The sequence below is a fragment of the Pongo abelii genome, chromosome 20 (assembly GCF_028885655.2).
Source record: "Pongo abelii isolate AG06213 chromosome 20, NHGRI_mPonAbe1-v2.0_pri, whole genome shotgun sequence".
Taxonomy (NCBI): domain Eukaryota; kingdom Metazoa; phylum Chordata; class Mammalia; order Primates; family Hominidae; genus Pongo; species Pongo abelii.
This window is the reverse complement of record NC_072005.2, coordinates 46,312,678-46,329,665: the sequence shown is the minus strand read 5'-3', so window position 1 is coordinate 46,329,665 and position 16,988 is coordinate 46,312,678. Positions and strand designations below refer to the sequence as shown.

Below are 16,988 nucleotides of genomic sequence, written 5' to 3'. Positions count from 1 at the left end.
AATGCCCCAAATGGTATGGAAGGAACCTGGTAGAGGAGGTTATATGAAGAAGTGAAATATTTAACAAACAGGAGAACACAGGCACCATTCAGAAGCGATGCTGCCCATTTTACAGATGAGCAAATTGAGGCTCAAAGAGGTTACATGAATCACTCAAAGCCACATAGCTAGGAGCAGATCTGGAGCCGATTTGAGTCAGTCCAGAGGTGTAAGACCAGCAGGATGGCAGCAGCAGGTGCAGCAGGTGAGACGTGGGCTCCCTGGAGGCCTCCTGCACCTGGTACAGGCAGAGGGGCCATCAGCTTCCTCACCCTCTCGATCTTCTCCAGCCACTCCTTATTCTGAGCCAGCTCGGCCATGAATGCCTGGTGCCGGAGCCATCTCTTATGCAGCTTGTGGCTGTCCTCCCGCGTGCCATCCCGCGCCATCAGCATCTTCTCATGGATCCAGCCATCCAGCTGTGCAGAACAGGGCAGGAGGGCTCAGCCGGTTCCCTCAACCTGCCACAGCCCCCCATCCCCTTCAGGAAGTCCCAGGTTCAGGGTCTGGGCTGCTAGGGTGTATGGGTGGAAGGAATAGGACAGGATGAAAAAACCTTTGCAAGTGAAGCCTTTATATTGGGGGTGGGTGCAGCTCAAGCTCTTTCCTGGATACAGGATGGATGGAAGGGTCCCCAGAATGCCCAATCCTTTGCCCCCGTCCCCTGTCCTGAGGGAAGCCCTCCTCAACTCCCCACAAGCCCCCAAGGCAGGGCCAGTCACCCTCTTAGACTTGGGGACCGATCACCCCCCCAAAACAAGCTCTCCAACCCAATTTAGCTAACTCCCAATTCATCCCCAGGACCCCCCGTCCCATAGCAACACTTAGACCCTTCATTTAATCTTAGCCAACCCCCAATAAGGACCAATTCAAGAGCCTCAACCCATTCCCAAGGGTATCAAATGAAGCCCCCATATCTAGCCCCAGTTCCTCCAGTATGGCCAGATCAACCCCCCAAACAACCTCCCAATTAAAGCCAACTCTAGCTCTCTCTAAACTAACCCTCCAATCTGGAGTAGACCCATCCTCCATAATCGAGATCTAGCACCCCTAATGAGCCCACAGGGCTCCCCAATTCTAGCCCTGGAACTCTAAGACCACAGATCCCCAAACCATGACCAGTTCTAGCCCTCAACCAAAGCCAACCCCAGCCAAATGTGAAAAACAAAGCTGTGTTCTGGCTTTCCAAACCAGTCTACCCCAAAATCTAGCCACAGACTCTTCATCGTGGATCAGATAGAAACTCCCAAGCCCGGCCAGCACCCCCACCCCTACAACTAAAGCCAGTTCTAGTCCTCCTACCCACCAACAAAACCAGTCATCCAAAACGCAAGCACCAAGAGTGGGCCCCTCTCACGGCACTGGAGAGGATCAATCACAGGCTGCTTTTTAAGCCTCCCCCAGCCCCCTCCAGTAAAAAACCAGACTTATCCTCCAAGCCAGAACTTCCCCACTCATGACCAAACCTGGCACCTGAAACAGTTTGCTCCTCCCCTTTCTCCTCCCCACTCCAGTCACAAGATCCTCCCTCCTCCCTCCTGCAAAAAGAAAAAAAAAACAAACACTGGACTCCAGCTCCGCGGTCCCGGGAGGCAAATGCAGTCATAGCCAAGGACAAATCCCAGATCCCCAGCCGGCCAAACCCCAGCCCATGTCCCCTGAGCATGTGCTCCCCAGGGGTCCAGGACAGCATCACACTCCTTCATACACACACTAGAACCAAGTCCAGTGCTGAACCCCCCAACTCAATTCACAGTTTCCCGACGCGCAGGGAAGAGTCCAACGGCAACCACAGCCCGCAGTGAAAGCAGAGCCCTTAAAGAGATGGTACCCCATCCTCAAAGTAAAGCCCCCTCAAAAGTGATTCCTTCATCATGGAGGGCAAAACCAGACTATCCAACAACCCAGGAAAAGCCCCACAAAGTCAGAGCCCCCTAGACCCAGAGAAAATCCAAGGCCCCTCATCATCCAAGGCAGAGTCCCCCAAAAGTGATTCGCCTCCATCATCCAAGGCTGATACAGATCCTCCCAAAACAAGAAAGAAACCCCCCAAAAGGTTGAGAAACCCCCAACCCCAGGGCAAATCTTAGATGCCCCACTACCCGGAGAAGAGCCCCTCCTAGAAAGGCTGAGACGCCCTGAACCCTTAGGGCAAATCCAGATTACCCTAGAAGTGGTCTTAGAAGTCCCCCCGCTTCGCTCCCCTCCCTTGGGGGCCGGCCCCTCAGTCCCGCCCGCGCCAGCACCGCGGACAGCTCCCGGCGTCCTTGCCCCTCCCCCAGGGCGGGGGTCCGGGCGCCTGCCCGGCCCGCCCCCGCGCCGCCCCGCCCCTCCCTCCCGCGGCCACGGCGGGCGGGCACGCGCCCGAGCCCCCTCCCCTGCCTGCGTCCGCGGGGTGCGCGCCAACCCCCTCCCCTGGGCGCCCCTGAGACCTGAAGCGGCAGTGGCGTTGGCGGGGCGTCCCTGCAGCGGGCGGGCGGGCGCTCGCCCCTCAACTGCGACGGCAGCGGCAGCGGCGGCGAAGGCTGAGGCTCCGGCGGCCGCGCGCCCCCTCCCTCGCCCCCGCGCCGCGGCCGCGCGCCCGCCCGCGTGCGCCCCCTTCCTGCCTCCCTGCCCGCCTCTTTGCGGGGCCCCAGGTGGGGGTGCAGGAGGAACCACCACTCGCCCCAAGGCTTCGGGTGGGGGGCTTCTGCGCCATCTCAGATGATTGCTACCTGATCCAGAACAATCTCACGAGGGATGGGGGGTGCTCCTGGACCAAATCTAATGCCGGGAGGGGGCGCCTGGGGCTTGGACTGCCTCACTATGGGAGTGGGGATTGTGGTGAGGGGCTGGGTGGGGGCCTCCTGAACCATCTCTAATGGGAAGAAGCGCGGGCTCCTGGCCACCACATGTGGACAGGGGATATGGGAGGGCGACCTGGAACATCTCACAATCTCCAGTGGGGGCGAGGGGGAACAGGGGGTTCCTCCAATGGCTCAAGTCCCGGCCTACCCCAGTTATCGGGGAGGGAGGCAGGGTATGCAGGCCCTTGTTTATTTCGTATGCGGAGAGAGCAATCTCCCATGGGCGTTAAACATAGGGGGCAGAGTGGAATCATCTTTAATTGAGGCTGAGGGGTTTAGTGGTTACACCTGGTTCCTGAACCAGCTTTGGTTGGAAGAAACTTAGGTACGGGGTGATGATGGAGGAGGGGATGATCCTGGGTCACACAGATGGAGGGGCTCGGGGCCAGGCCTATCTCTGTTTAGGGTTTAGGAAAATGTTTACTAGGCCATCTCTAATGTGGCCAAAGTCTAGAATCATTTCTATGGAATGCAAGGGAAGGAGGGGAAGACAGCAGGTCTCCTGAACCGTCACTAATAAGGAAGGGGGCCTGGACCATCTCAGATTAGGGGAGATCGTCCCTAATGTGTGCAGATCATCCCTAAGGGAAGGGGCTTGATTCCTGAACACGTTTAAAGGGGCGAGGGCTTGGTTCAGAGCCATCGCTGGCTGCAGGAGGGCGCAGGGCCGCTGGCCCCCCCACGGCCCTCAGCCCTTATCCCCACGGCCCGCCCCGCCCCTCTCCTGGGGTAGAGCGAGTCTCACAAATCTCAGAAGAGAAAGGTGAGATCAGCGCGCGTCCCCGCGGGACCCGTAGGCGCGGACACGCGCGGTTGCCAGGGGCGCCCGGGGCCCCGCCTTCCTTCCCCGGAGTCGGCGTGGGCGGGCAGGGACCTGCGGAGTATGCGCACTGAGACCCGGCTCCGCGCGCCCCCTGGCGGCTTAAAGCGAGCATCGCTCCGCGACCCACTTAGACGGGGCGTCCCCACCCCCACCTCGGCCGAGAAGCACTTCCCTCCCGACTAAAGGGGATGTCTCCGTCCCCAGCACATCTGGAGTTCCTACCTCGTGGCAGTCTCGGAGGAAGTGCTGCAGCTCAAGTTGGTCATGTAGCTTTTGCATCCATTGCTGGGCCCGTAACTGGTTTTCTTGGTTCCTGGGGATGGGGAGATAAGGGCTGGGGAAAGGCCCCGGGGGATAGGGGGCGGCGCTGGCAGCAGGACTGTGAGGGCATTGGGCTGGGTAGGGGAAGAAGGGCGTGGAAAATATGTAAGAGAGAGAGGAATTAGTGGGGCAAAGCCAGGAACGGGGCTGGAGAAGGGCAGAGAGACAGACAGACAGAGGAAGAGAAAGGGAGAGGCAGAGACAGGCACTTAGAAAGAAAGAGATATAGACAGAGAGAAAAAAAGGCAAGTCCAGAGAGAAAGATAACAGAGAAGTAAAGACAGACATACCTAGGGACAAAAACAAAACAAACGAGAAAGTGAGAGGAGACACCAGAAAGAGAGAGAGAGAATAAATAAGACGAGAAAGGAGATGGAGCAAGGCAGAGCCAGAAGGATACTCAGGGAGCAGCAGAGGAGGAAAGAGAGGAGGCAGAGAGAGGGAAAGTGACAGGAGGAGTCCGGTCAGAGAGAGACAGGCAGAGGAGTGGCAAATGCCACCAGGAAAAGACAGCCCCACAGACGACAGACAGACCAGGGGGCCACAGAGTTGGAGAGAGGGAAGAGAGCAGAGTGTGGGGAGAGATGACAGCAGAGTCGCAGAGAAGCTGAAGTGGGCACTCCTGTGGGCAGAGCCAGGCCCTTGGCCTGACTGAACTGACCAGGCTGGACCCAGGCTGTACCACCCTGGAGCCAGCTGGGACCATGGGCCCCGGGCAGTCTGGCCTCCTGCCCACAGTGCAAGGCAAAGTGCCCAAGAGGCCTGGTGGATGGGGCTGGGGCATCCCATATGGGCTCCCATGCGTCCCTGTCCTGTTGCTATCTGTCTCCCCCAGGGAGAGAGAGAGAATGAGACTATCCTCCCAGGGTCTCCATGAGAGTCCTTAAGAATCCTTTTTTTTTTTTTTTTTTTTTTTGAGATGGAGTCTCACTCCGTCGCCCAGGCTGGAGTGCAGTGGCGTGATCTTGGCTCACTACAACCTTCACCCCCCAGGTTCAAGCTATTCTCCTGCCTCAGCCTCCCAACTAGCTGGGATTACAGGCGCCCACCATCAGGCCTGGCTAATTTTTGTATTTTTAGTAGAGACGGGTTTTCGCCATGTTGGCCAGACTGGTCTCGAACTCCTGACCTCAAGTGATCCGCCCGCCTTGGCCTCCCAAAGTGCTGGGATGGGAGTGAGCTCCTGCACTCAGCCAATCTCAGAGGCCTTTCTGACCTTCCAGGCCCCATACCCCCACCTTTCCAAACTCTTATTCTCCTTGCACTCTTCCCCTTCACTCTGTGGTAACTGTACTGCCCTTCTCGCTGTGCCTTCAGCAAGCCTCAGGCCCTTGGCACTAGCTGTTCCCTCTGCTGGGAATGCTCCTTCCCCCAACATCTACTCAAAGATCACCTTCTTCATGAGGTCCCTCCTGACCACTCCCCAACACTTTCTGGCTTTCTTCCCTTCTTTAATTTTCTCCTTAGCACTTAACACAATCTAACACGTGCTATATGTTATTTATTTATCTTGGCTGTCTCCCATGCTAGGATATATCATTTCCACGAGGGCAGGGATTTTTGTCTGTTTTGTTCATAGATGTGTCCCCAATGCTTAGAAAAAGGGCTTGACATACAGTACACGCTCGACTTATATTTGTTAAATGAATGAATGCAAGAAACAGTGGCAGAGAGAAAAAAGAGATGGGAGAAACAAAAGTACAGTATCTGTGAAAGACAGAGGCAGAAAAGACAGGGTTAGAGAGGTGCAGATGGAGGGAGAGAAAAACGGAGAGAAAAACAGAGAGGGAGCAGGAAACAGAGATACAGAAATAGATGGATAGATGGAAGCAAAGAGACAGAGTGTATAGGAGACAGTTGCAGAGACAGAACCAGAGAGAAGGAACAGGAAGGGCCTGAGACAAGCAAGCGAAGCACTGACTGCCTCCTGCCCGACTTATCTCAGGAGCCAGGAAAGACAAAATGCCTCTGAAGTTGAGCTGAAATCAATCATTCCAGGCCTTCAGCAGCCAAACTGTAAAGCATTAGTCCTAGAGATGAGGAAGACCCTGAGTCTCCATGAGGGTGAAAGAACAGCAGAGTATGCCAGGCGCGATGGCTCACGCCTGTAATCCAAGCACTTTGGGAGGCCAAAGTAGGAGGATTGCTTGAGCCCAGGAGTTTGAAGCCACCCTGGGCAATATAGTGAGACCTCCTCTCTACAAAAACAGAATTAAAAATTAGCCGAGCAAGGTGGCACATGCTTGTAGTCTCAGCTACTCAGGAGGCTGAGGCAGGAGGATTGTTTGAGCCCAGGAGATTGAGGCTGCAGTGAGCAGTGATCACACCACTGCACTCCAGCCTGGGCAACAAAGCAAGACCCTGTCTTTAAAAAAAAAAAAAGAAAGAAAAGAAAGCAACAGGGTTCAAATCCAGGCTGTGGCACTTCCTGGCCATGACTCTGGGCAAGTCAGTTTTCCCCTCTGAGCCTCACATGCAAAATGCAGATAAGAACAGCACCTAGCGGCCGGGCGCGGTGGCTCACGCCTGTAATCCCAGCACTTTGGGGGGCCGAGGCAGGTGGATCACTTGAAGTCAGGAGTTTGAGACTAGCCTGGCCAACACGTCGAAACCCTGTCTCTACCAAAAATACAAAAATTAGTTGGACATGGTGGCTATTTCCTGTGATCCCAGTACTCAGGAGGCTGAAGCAGGAGAATTGCTTGAACCCTGGAGACAGAGGTTGCAGTGAGGCGAGATCGCGCCACTACACTCCTGCCTGGGTGACAGAGCGAGACTCCATCTCAAAAAAAAAAAAAAAAAAAAGAACAGCACCTCACACACGGGTTCCAGGTGAGGGGCCAGGCAAGCTGAAGCTCTAAGTGACTTGCCCTGAATGTCACAGATTCAGGGGTGAAGCCAGGTCTAAGACCCCCCGGGCCCAAGTCCCCAGCTCTGTATGGCTCTGCCCCCTTGCGGATGTGGCAACTCCTCCCACTCCTCCCACAGGGTGGGAAATGTGTCCCTAGACAAATCAATGACTGGGATGGTGGGAAGGTGCAGAGATTAGTCCGTCTCAATCCCTCTGTGTCCACGCCTCACCCACCACAAGCCTGGGGCAAATGCTGCCTCTCCCACAGTGGCTGCACGTCTCCCATCCGGGCCCTGACCTTTCTGCCTGGGCTTCCTCCATCCCAGCCCCGAGCATTCTGGGCCATCCTTGTCAGATGACGTTCGAGCTCTGTGAGGCAGGAATCATGTTCTGTCCTGGTCATCTCTGTGACCACACCCCCACTCCGTACAGAGCACGGGCTCAGTACATGTTTAATTGACTGGAGGATGAGTGAATAAACAATAGAGTGAAAGGAGCAATTAATGAATGACTGAAAAGTAATGAATGAATGAATCATGGAATGAACAGTCCCCCGGGCTCCTCCTCCTCGTTTTGCTGAGCCTGGCGTGCAGCAGATGCTCAAGAAATGTGGAACAGGCCATGCTCAGTGGCTCACACCTATAGTCCAGCTACTCAGGAGGCTGAGGCAGGAGAGTTGGTTGAGCCCAGGAGTTCCAGGCTGCAGTGAGCTATGATTGCACCACTGCACTCCAGCCTGGGCAACAGAGTAAGATCCCTGTCTCAAAAAAAAAAAAAAAAAAAAAAAAAGGTGGAACAAAGGAAGGATCCAGGCCTGGATGGAAAAGGGGGCACTAAATGATGAGTTTGCATCCTCAAGAACAGAATTCCCATAAAAGTTTCCTTTAGAAACATGCTGCCTTGCCCCAGATAAATCTAAGGAAAGGATGTCTGAGCTGTAAACAGAAAAGGGGTAGCGGTCTTGGGGCTGGGGGTGGCACAGTGAAGTGACCAGGGATACTTTCTGTCAGGAGATGGAAAGACAGAAGGAGGGGTACTGGGTCCTCTTCTGACCTGGATCATGCCTGAGAGAGCCAGAGAGCCTGAGAGGAGAAATTTAGGGTCACCAGGAGGAGCAGAAACAGCTCTAATGACAGACAGAACTGGGTCTGGAAGACGAGAAAGGACTTCCCATGATGGCTGGAGGTGGTGGTGCTGTTTTGTTCAGGGCCTACCTACAATAGTGCCTGGCACACAGTAGATACTCAATAAATGTCTTCACTTGATTAGTGCGAGGACAGACGAGAGTGGTGGCAAGAGACAGATGGTGACAGAAGCAGAGAACGATGAGGTTCAAGAGATGAGAGAGACAGAGAGACACGCGGACACTCACTCTGCATGCTTCTTAGAGTGGCTGGGGCCAGGAAGAGGTGCTTATGCAAAATATTTGACAACCAGCCTGGCAGGGGACACTGTCCCATCTGGAAAGCTGGAGCACACCTGTGCCTGGCCTCTAGCTGCTGGATCTGGGGAGGTCTGGGGGTTCCCAAGGAGGGTGCAGAAGAGCAGGATGGATAATGGGGCATCTAGGGAAGTAAGTTAACACTTTTTTTTTTTGGAGGGGGGACAGAATCTTGCTCTGTCATCCAGGCTGGAGTGCAGTGGTGTGATCACAGTTCATTGCTGCCTCAATCTCCCGGACTCAAGCAGTCCTCCCATCTCAGCCTCAAGAGTAGCTGGGACTACAGGCACACATCACCACGCCCAGCTTTTTTTTTTTTTTTTTTTAATTTTAGAGAAGGGGTCTCACTATGTTGCCCAGGCTGGTCTGGAACTCTTCGGCACAAGCAATCCTCCCGTCTCAGCCTACCGAAGTGCTGGGATTACAGGCATGAGTCACTGCACCCAGCCTAACATTTTAACAACAGGACCAGCTATCCCATGCTGAGGGCAGGCTTGAGAAAGAAACCTTTCATTGTATATCCTTCTGTATCTTTTGGGTTGACAGCCTCAGGTTACCTTTTCACAATATATCCACTTAAGGCCAGGTGCAGTGGCTCATGCGGCTAATCACAGCACTTTGGGAGGCCAAGGCAGGTGGTCAAGAGTTCAAGACCAGTCTGGCCAACATGGTGAAACTGTGTCTCTACTAAAAATACAAAAATTAGCCGGGCATGGTGGCTCATGCCTGTAGCCCCAGCTACTCGGGAGGCCGAGGCAGGAGAATCACTTGAACCTAGGAGGTGAGGGTTGCAGTGAGCTGAGATCGTGCCACTGCATTCCAGCCTGGGTAACAGAGTGAGACCCCGTCTCAAAAAAAAAAAATCCACTTAAATCAAATCTAAGACAACATGGAATTAAATAGAAATAGGAAAGAGCCCCAGAGAAGCAGAAATCGTGATGAAAGGAGTGGGACCCTGGCCTCCCACACCACTCCCCTATGCTGGGCCCCATCTTCTGCCCCCTCCCTGGGGTGGATGGGTCTGGGGGACCTACTTCTCCAGCAGCCGGGTCACAGCCTCCTGAGCCTGCTCCCCGTAGATGTTGCCCTGCCTCAGCAGGCCCTCTGCAGCCTGCACGGCCACCTGCATCTTTTGCTGGCTCAGCTCCATGGTGGTGAGAAAATCACGGTGCTGTTTCAAGGCCTCCTCCACTGATTCCACTGTGCCCGGGAGCTCCGCACCAGACAGCGCCATCTCCTGGGGAGGAGGGAGCATGGTGCAAAGGTCAGCCTCATTCCATTCCAGGACCTGGGAGAGGCTGCCAGCCTGGCTTGCCACCACTCCCCGCAACCTTGCAAGCATAGAACATTCCAGTTGTGGTCCCACTTCGGGGCCGTTGCCCATGCTGGTGCCTCTGCCTGGCAGTCTGTCCCTCCAGATACCCCCATGGCTGGCTCCTTCACTTTCTTCAGGTCTCTGACCACCCTGCCAAATTTATCAACTCCCACCCCAGCCCTATCCCACTACCCTCCTGTATTATTTCTTTTTCGCAGGGAGGGAGCAGATGGAGTCTCACTCTGTTGCCCAGGCTGGACGGAGTGGTGCAATCCCGGTTCACTGCAACCTCCACCTCCTGGGTTCAAGTGATTCTCCTGTCTCAGCCTCCCAAGTATCTGGGATTACAGGTGCATACCACCATGCCTGGCTAATTTTTTTGTATTTTTGGTAGAGATGGAGTTTCACCACATTGGCCAGGCTGGTCTCAAACTCCTGACCGCAGGTGATCCACCTGTCTTGGACTCCCGAAGTGCTGGGATTACAGGCGTGAGCCACCACACCCGGCCAACCCTCCTGTATTATTTCTCATAGCATGTACCTGGCAATATTAGTGATGCATTGACTTGTTTACTCTCTCCTCCCCCACATACTAGAATGTCAACCACATGAGGGCAGGATTTTGTATTTTGTTGCCTGAGGTGTGCTCAGCCCCAAAATAGTGCCCAGCACAGAGGAGGCACTCAGTAAATATTTGGTTAATATTAGGCTGGGCATGGTGGCTCATGCCTGTAATCCCAGCACTTTGGGAGGCCGAGGTGGGTGGATCACCTGAGGTCAGGAGTTCGAGACCAGCCTGGTCAATATGGTGAAACCTCATCTCTACTACAAATACAAATATTAGCTGGGTGTAGCGGCACACACGTGTAATCCCAGCTACTCAGGAGGCTGAGGCAGAAGAATAGCTTGAACCCAGAAGGCGGAGGAGATGCAGTGAGCCAAGATCACGCCACTGCATTCCAGCCTGCGTGACAGAGCAAGACCCCATCTCAAAAAATATATATATATTTGGTTAATATGAAGACTGAAGGCTGGGCATGGTGGCTCATGCCTATAATCCCAGCACTTTGGGAGGCAGAGGCGGGAGGATCTCTTGACCCTAGGAGTTCAAGACCAGCCTGGGCAACATGGTGAAATCCCATCTCTACTAAAAATACAAAAAATTAACCAGGCCTGGTGGCACGTGCCTGTAGTCCCAGCTACTTGGAGGGCTGAGGTGGGAGGACTGCTTGAGCCCCATAGATCAAGGCTGCAGTGAGCCGTGATTGTGCCACTGCACTCTGGCCTGGGTGACAGAGTGAGGTCCTGTCTCAAAAAAAGAAGACAACTAAATTGGGTACTGTGTGAACTCAAGGAAGTTCTTTTCCCTCTGGGGTTAGTTTTCTAACTAGTAAAATGGGTGGGTCAGGGCTGGGCACGGTGGCTCACACCTGCAATCCCAGCACTTTGGGAGGCGAAAGCAGGGGGATTGTTTGAGCCCAGGAGCTGGAGACCAGCCTGGGCAGCATAGCAAGATCCTGTCTCTATTTTTTAAATGGGTGGGTCGGAAAGGGTCTCTCAAGGCCACTTCAGCTCCATATTTAGTAATCTTATGATTCAGGGGCTTTCTATCCTTTCTCCTCCACTCCCTAGATCAGGATTTCCCAAGCCCTGGGCCACAGAGGGGTACTAGTCCATCGCCTGTTAAAAACTGGGCCGCCATAGCAGGAGGTGGGGGGGCGAGTGACCATTACTGTCTGAGCTCTGCCTCCTGTCAGATCAGCAGCAGCTTTACATTCTCATAGGAACGCAAACCCTATTGTGAACTGCGCATGTGGGGGATCCAGGTTGACACTCCTTATGAGAATCTAACGCCTGATGATCTGTTGCTGCCTCCCATCACCCCTAGATGTCACTAGATGGGACCGTCTAGTTGCAGGAAAACAAGCTCAGGACTCCCACTGATTCTACATTATAGTGAGTTTTATAATTATTTCATTATATGTTATAATGTAATAACAATAGAAGTAAAGCACGCAATAAATGTAATTCGCTTGAATCATCCTGAAAACATTCCTCCTTTTCCCACTGGTTTGTGGAAAAAATTGTCTTCCAGAAAACCGGTCCTTGGTGCCAAAAAGATTAGGGACTGGGCCTGGTGCAGTGGCTCATGTCTGTAATCCCCACACTTTGGGAGGCCGAGGCAGGCGGATCATGAGGTCAAGAGATCGAGACCATCCTGGCCAACATGGTGAAACCCCATCTCTACTAAAAATACAAAAATTAGCTGGGCGTGGTGGCTTACACCTGTAGTCCCAGCTACTCGGGAGGCCAAGGCAGGAGAATCGTTTGAACCCGGGAGGCTGAGGTTTCAGTGAGCTGAGATCACGCCACTGCCCTCCAGCCTAGCTACAGAGCAAGACTCTATCTAAAAAAAAAAAAAAAAAAGATTGGGGACCACTGCGTAGATAATCCTCAAACTGGGTCAGCATCCCTTATATAACCAGTATAGGCAGGCACCCTTTCTAAGATGATCCCCAAACACTGGACAATCTGAAAACTGGCTGTTCTATCTTGCCAAAATTCTCAAACTTGGTTCCCATCCCAGAGTGATCTCCAAACTGGATTGGCTGTTCCCAGATAACCACTGCACTTGGTTCCTCATGCCACAGACACAGTTACTCTCTCCAGAGAATCCATAGTTGTCATCCCCAGAAATGAAGATATTGTGCTAATTTAGGTATCCACATCTTGTAATCCACAATCACTGACTGAATCCAACAACCCCTCAGCCTGTTATCTACCTCCATAATCCTAATCCTTTGTTATCCATACCAAGATCTTCTTTGAATCCCATTTAACCATCACCAATCAACCTCATAGTCTTATTTCCTTTCAGATAATCCACGAACCCAGGAAGCTACTCCAATAAATATCCTTGTGCATTACTTACTCGAGATAGCCCACAAACTGTCACCTCCGATAAGCCACCAACATACCCCACTGATCATACTCCTCAAATTCTGTTACATACACGCTTCCACACACACTGGATGATCCACAAACTCAGTTATCCATTCCGGATACTCTCTCACCTCCCACCCACCTCAGAGAACCCAGTGGTCCCAGGAAACACCCTCCTCCCCACCTCCGCATGTCCCTGTCCCTGCAATCCCCCCACGGCCTCGTACTCTCCCTCTCCCAAATGTACACCCGGAGTGGGCACCTGGTTACGCAGCACCACGAGCGCCTGGCGTAGATCCCGCAGGAAGAGCTGGTAGATGTGCGCCTGGACCAGCGCCTCCCTGCGCGCCTCCCACAAGCCGAGCAGTTTATGCCAGCCAAGTTCGAGGTGTGGCAGCCACTCGTCTAGTGCCAGGCCCGGGCCCAGCTCTGCGCCGTCGGCGGCCAGCAGCGCCTCGCTGGCCGCCACGATGCGAGCATAGTCTTCCTCGCGCTGGTCCACTTCCTCCTTGAGCGCAGCGTGGCGCGCCAGCAGCGCGTCCGCCTCTTCTAGGCTGTTGGGCAGGGGCCCCTCGCTGCCGCCCGCCGCCTCCTGGGCGCGCACGAGCCAGTCGAGGAAAGCGTCGAGGTCATGTAGGAAGCGCTGCAGGCGCCCTGCTGCCGCCACCGCCTCGCCGCAGGCCTGAGCCGCGCTGGCTAGCGCGCCCCACTCGGCCCCCAGCTCTTCCGCGCCCTGGTGCAGCCGCGCAGCCTGCGCCGGGAAGCGCTCAGCCAGTAGGGCTGCCTCCTCCAGAAGGGCCGCCTGGCGCGGCTCCAGCGCCTGCAGAGCGGCCTCTAGGCCGCTAAGACGCCACTGCAGGGCGCCGCCGGCCCGGGGCGCGCTCTCCACAGCTCGCCGCTTTTCACGCACTTGGGTGCGCACCTCGGCCACCTCCAGCACGTGGTTCTCCACCAGCAGCACCGCGCTCATTTCCTCTTTGCGCTGTTCCACTAGCTCCACGATGCGGTTCCACCTGCCCAGGGGAAAGAGAGTGACTTGAGGAGGACAGGGACTCCTCTTGGGCGCGGAGGGCCCGCCGACCCAGGGTAGAATCCAGGCCCAAGCCACCCAGCCACTGTGGGACCTCAGAAAGTTTTCCTAGTTTCTGCCGGTGTAAAATGGAACCCTACCCAGCACTTTTGCTTAGGGCAGCCGTTCTCAACATGTAATCTGATCGAGGACAAAACTGTCTGCATAAAAATGTGTTAAGACGCTATTTGCTTTTTCACTCTCATTCTTTCCCGAGTGTTCAGTGGAGTTTTCCAGAGGCAGCAAGAGAGACTGAGTGCAGAAGCCAACTCTGACTTCAGAGAAGCCCAGCTGCCATCTCTTAAACCAAACTTTAAAGAGATTTGCAAAGGTACGAAACAATGCCACTCTTAGCACATTTTTTTGTCATGAAAAGTTATTTTTTGTAAAAATGTTAGTTATATTAACATATTAGATATTTAGATTTAAAAACTTTTTTTTAAGACATGAGATCTCACTATGTTGCCCAGGCTAGAATGCAGTGGCTATTCATGAACTTGTTTATAGCACACTGAAGCCTCCAATTCCCAGGCTCAAGCAGTCCTCCCACCTCAGCCTCCCGGGTAGCTGTGACTACACGCACGCACCACTCCCAGTTTATTGTTATTTTTAAATAATGTTTTCAAATTTCTCAGCCGGGTGCAGTGGTTCACACCTGTAATCCCAGCACTTTGGAAGGTGGAAGCAGGTGGATCGCTTGAGCTCAGGAGTTGGAGTGCAGCCTGGGCAACATGGTGAGACTCCTAAAATACAAAAATTAGCTGGGTGTGGGGGTGCACACCTATGGTCCCAGCTACTTGGGAGGCTGAGATGGGAGGATTGCTGGAGCCTGGGAAGTCGAGGCTGCAGTGAGCCATGATTGTGCCACTGTACTCCCAGCCTGGGTGACAGAGTGAAGAGACCCTGTCTCAAAACAAATAAAAATAAAAACATTTTAAATTTTCTCAGTATTAAGTTCTAATATAGTAAATAGCAATAGATATGACCCACTAAAACAAGCTCTTGGGGTCCTCAATAGTTTGGGTTTTTTAAATTTTGTTTTCTTTTTTAGACAGAGTCTTGCTCTGTTGCCCAGGCTGGAGTGCAGTGGCACGATCTCAGCTCACTGCAACCTCCGCCTCCCAGGTTCATGGGATTCTCCTACCTCAGCCTCCCAAGTAGCTGGGATTACAGGCGTGCACCACCATGCCCGGCTAGTTTTTGTATTTTTAATAGAGATGGGGTTTCATCACATTGGCCAGGCTGGTCTGAAACTCCTGACCTCGAGTGATCTGCTTGCCTCGGCCTCCCAAAATGCTAGGATTACAGGCGTGACCCACCATGCCCTGCCTGTTTCTTGCATAAAGCCATTATGATTCTCTAAATATTTTGTTCATTTATTAGTGTATTTAACTGTCTTTCTGCTCCCTCTAGAATGGACACACCACAAGGACAGAGATTAGGACTCTGAAATCAGACGGACCCGAGTTCAAGTTCTGCTCTGGCCAGATTTGCCATGTGACCTTGGGCAAATCATTTCCTTCTCTGATCTTCAGTTTCCTTATCTGGAAAATGGGGATAATAAAGTCCACTTCACTGAGTGTGTAATGAGATGATGTGGCTAAAGCACTTGGCATATAGATCTCTCTACATGCTGTAAATCGTTACTGTTGTAGTTATCTTTTTAGGCCTGGATGCTTTGCGATGGCCTCGGCTACAGAGGTTTTAAAATCCCTGGATATTGGAGTCTTACAGCACAGAGTCAAGAGCATAGTCTTTGGGTGGGGCGCAGTGGCTCACGCCTGTAATTCCAGCACTTGCGGAGGCCAAGGCAGAAGATCACTCGAGCCCAGGAGTTCGAGACCAGTCTGGGCAACAAAGTGAGACCCCATCTGTACAAAAAATACAAAAATTAGCTGGGTGCAGTGGTGTGCATCCATAGTCCCGCTGCTCAAGAGGCTGAGGCAGGAGGATTTCTTGAGCTCAGGGCGGGGGCGGTGAAGGCTGTAGTGAGCCATGATCGTATCACTGCACTCCAGTCTAGGTGAAAGAGCAAGACCGTGTCTCAAGAAATAAAAAAAAAAAAAAAAAAAAAAAAAGAGCACAGTCTTTGAAGTCAAACATATCCATCTTCAAAGCCTGGTTTGATCCCCTAACTTGTTGTGTAACCTTGGGCCTCCATCTTCACCTCTCTGAGATCCAGTTTTCTCCTCTCTAATGTAGGGTAGTTTCCACCCCATTGTGTTACCAGGAAGACTGGATATATTAGATAAACAGCTCCAGCTCAGGATTCAGCCAGAACTGCATTTGACTCCTACTTATAGACTGAGTAATCTCGGATAAGGAGTTCACCTTTTTGGACTTGTATCTTCCATCTATGAACCCCACCTGCACTGGGAGAATTGCTGGTAGTATTCCAGAGGTACTGATATTAGTTTGTTACTTATCTTAAAGAGTTCTGGGCTAGGAGCAGTAGCTTACACTGTAATCCCAGCTCTTTGGAAGGCCGAGGTGGGAGGAGGCCAGGAGGTTTTGTTTTTTGTTTGTTTGTTTGTTTCTGATATAGATTCTTGCTCTGTCATCTAGGCTGGAGTGCAGTGGTGTGATCTCGGCTCACTGTAGCCTCTGCCTCCCGGGTTCAAGCAATTCTTCTGCCTCAGCCTCCTGAGTAGCTAGGACTACAGGCGCATGCCACCATGCCCGGATAATTTTTGTATTTTTAGTAGAGACGAGGTTTCACCGTATTGGTCAGGCTGGTCTCGAACTCCTGACCTCAGGTGATCCACCTGCATTGGCCTCCCAAAGTGCTGGGATTACAGGTGTGAGCCACCACACCCAGCCGAGCCCGGAAGTTGTAAGACCAGCATGGCCAACATAGTGAGACCCCGTCTCTACAAAAAAAAAATTTAATTAGCTGGGCATGGTGGTGTGCACCTGTAGTCCCAGTTCCTCAGGAGGCAGAGGTGGGAGGATCACTTGAGCCTAGGTGTTAGAAGCTGCAATGGGCCATGATCACACCACTGTATTCCAGCCTGGGCAACAAAGCAAGATCCTGTTGAGAGAGAGAGAGAGAGAGAGAGAGAGAGAGAGTTTTTTCTGAATTCTAGGACCTTTACTATGGAAATTAGGATATTGGGAATTTTTTTTTTTGAGACAAAGTCTGGCTCTGTTGCTCAGGCTGGAGTGCAGTGGCACAATCTCTGTTCACTGCAATCTCTACCTCCTGGGCTCAAGGCATCCTCCCACCTCAGCCTCCCGTGTAGCTGGGACTACAAATGTGCCATATATATAGATATATATATACACACACACACACACACACACATATATATATACACATGTATATATACATATATGTATA

General features: G+C 52.8%; 1 protein-coding gene across 2 annotated transcripts in view; it reads right to left on the bottom strand.

Annotated features, from left to right (window-relative positions):
- Positions 1-16,988, bottom strand: part of SPTBN4 (spectrin beta, non-erythrocytic 4) — a 112,025-nt gene that overhangs the window by 42,667 nt on the left and 52,370 nt on the right. Inside the window, exons 16-19 of one of the 2 annotated variants that reach the window (XM_024237088.3) lie at positions 12,842-13,592; positions 9,356-9,558; positions 3,931-4,021; positions 312-458 (exon numbers count right to left, since the gene is read on the bottom strand). In XM_024237088.3, coding sequence (XP_024092856.2) covers positions 312-458; positions 3,931-4,021; positions 9,356-9,558; positions 12,842-13,592 — 1,192 coding nt within the window. Of the gene's footprint in view, positions 1-311; positions 459-2,471; positions 2,572-3,930; positions 4,022-9,355; positions 9,559-12,841; positions 13,593-16,988 lie in introns of those variants that run through there. The other variant, XM_024237089.3, reaches the window with a different exon arrangement.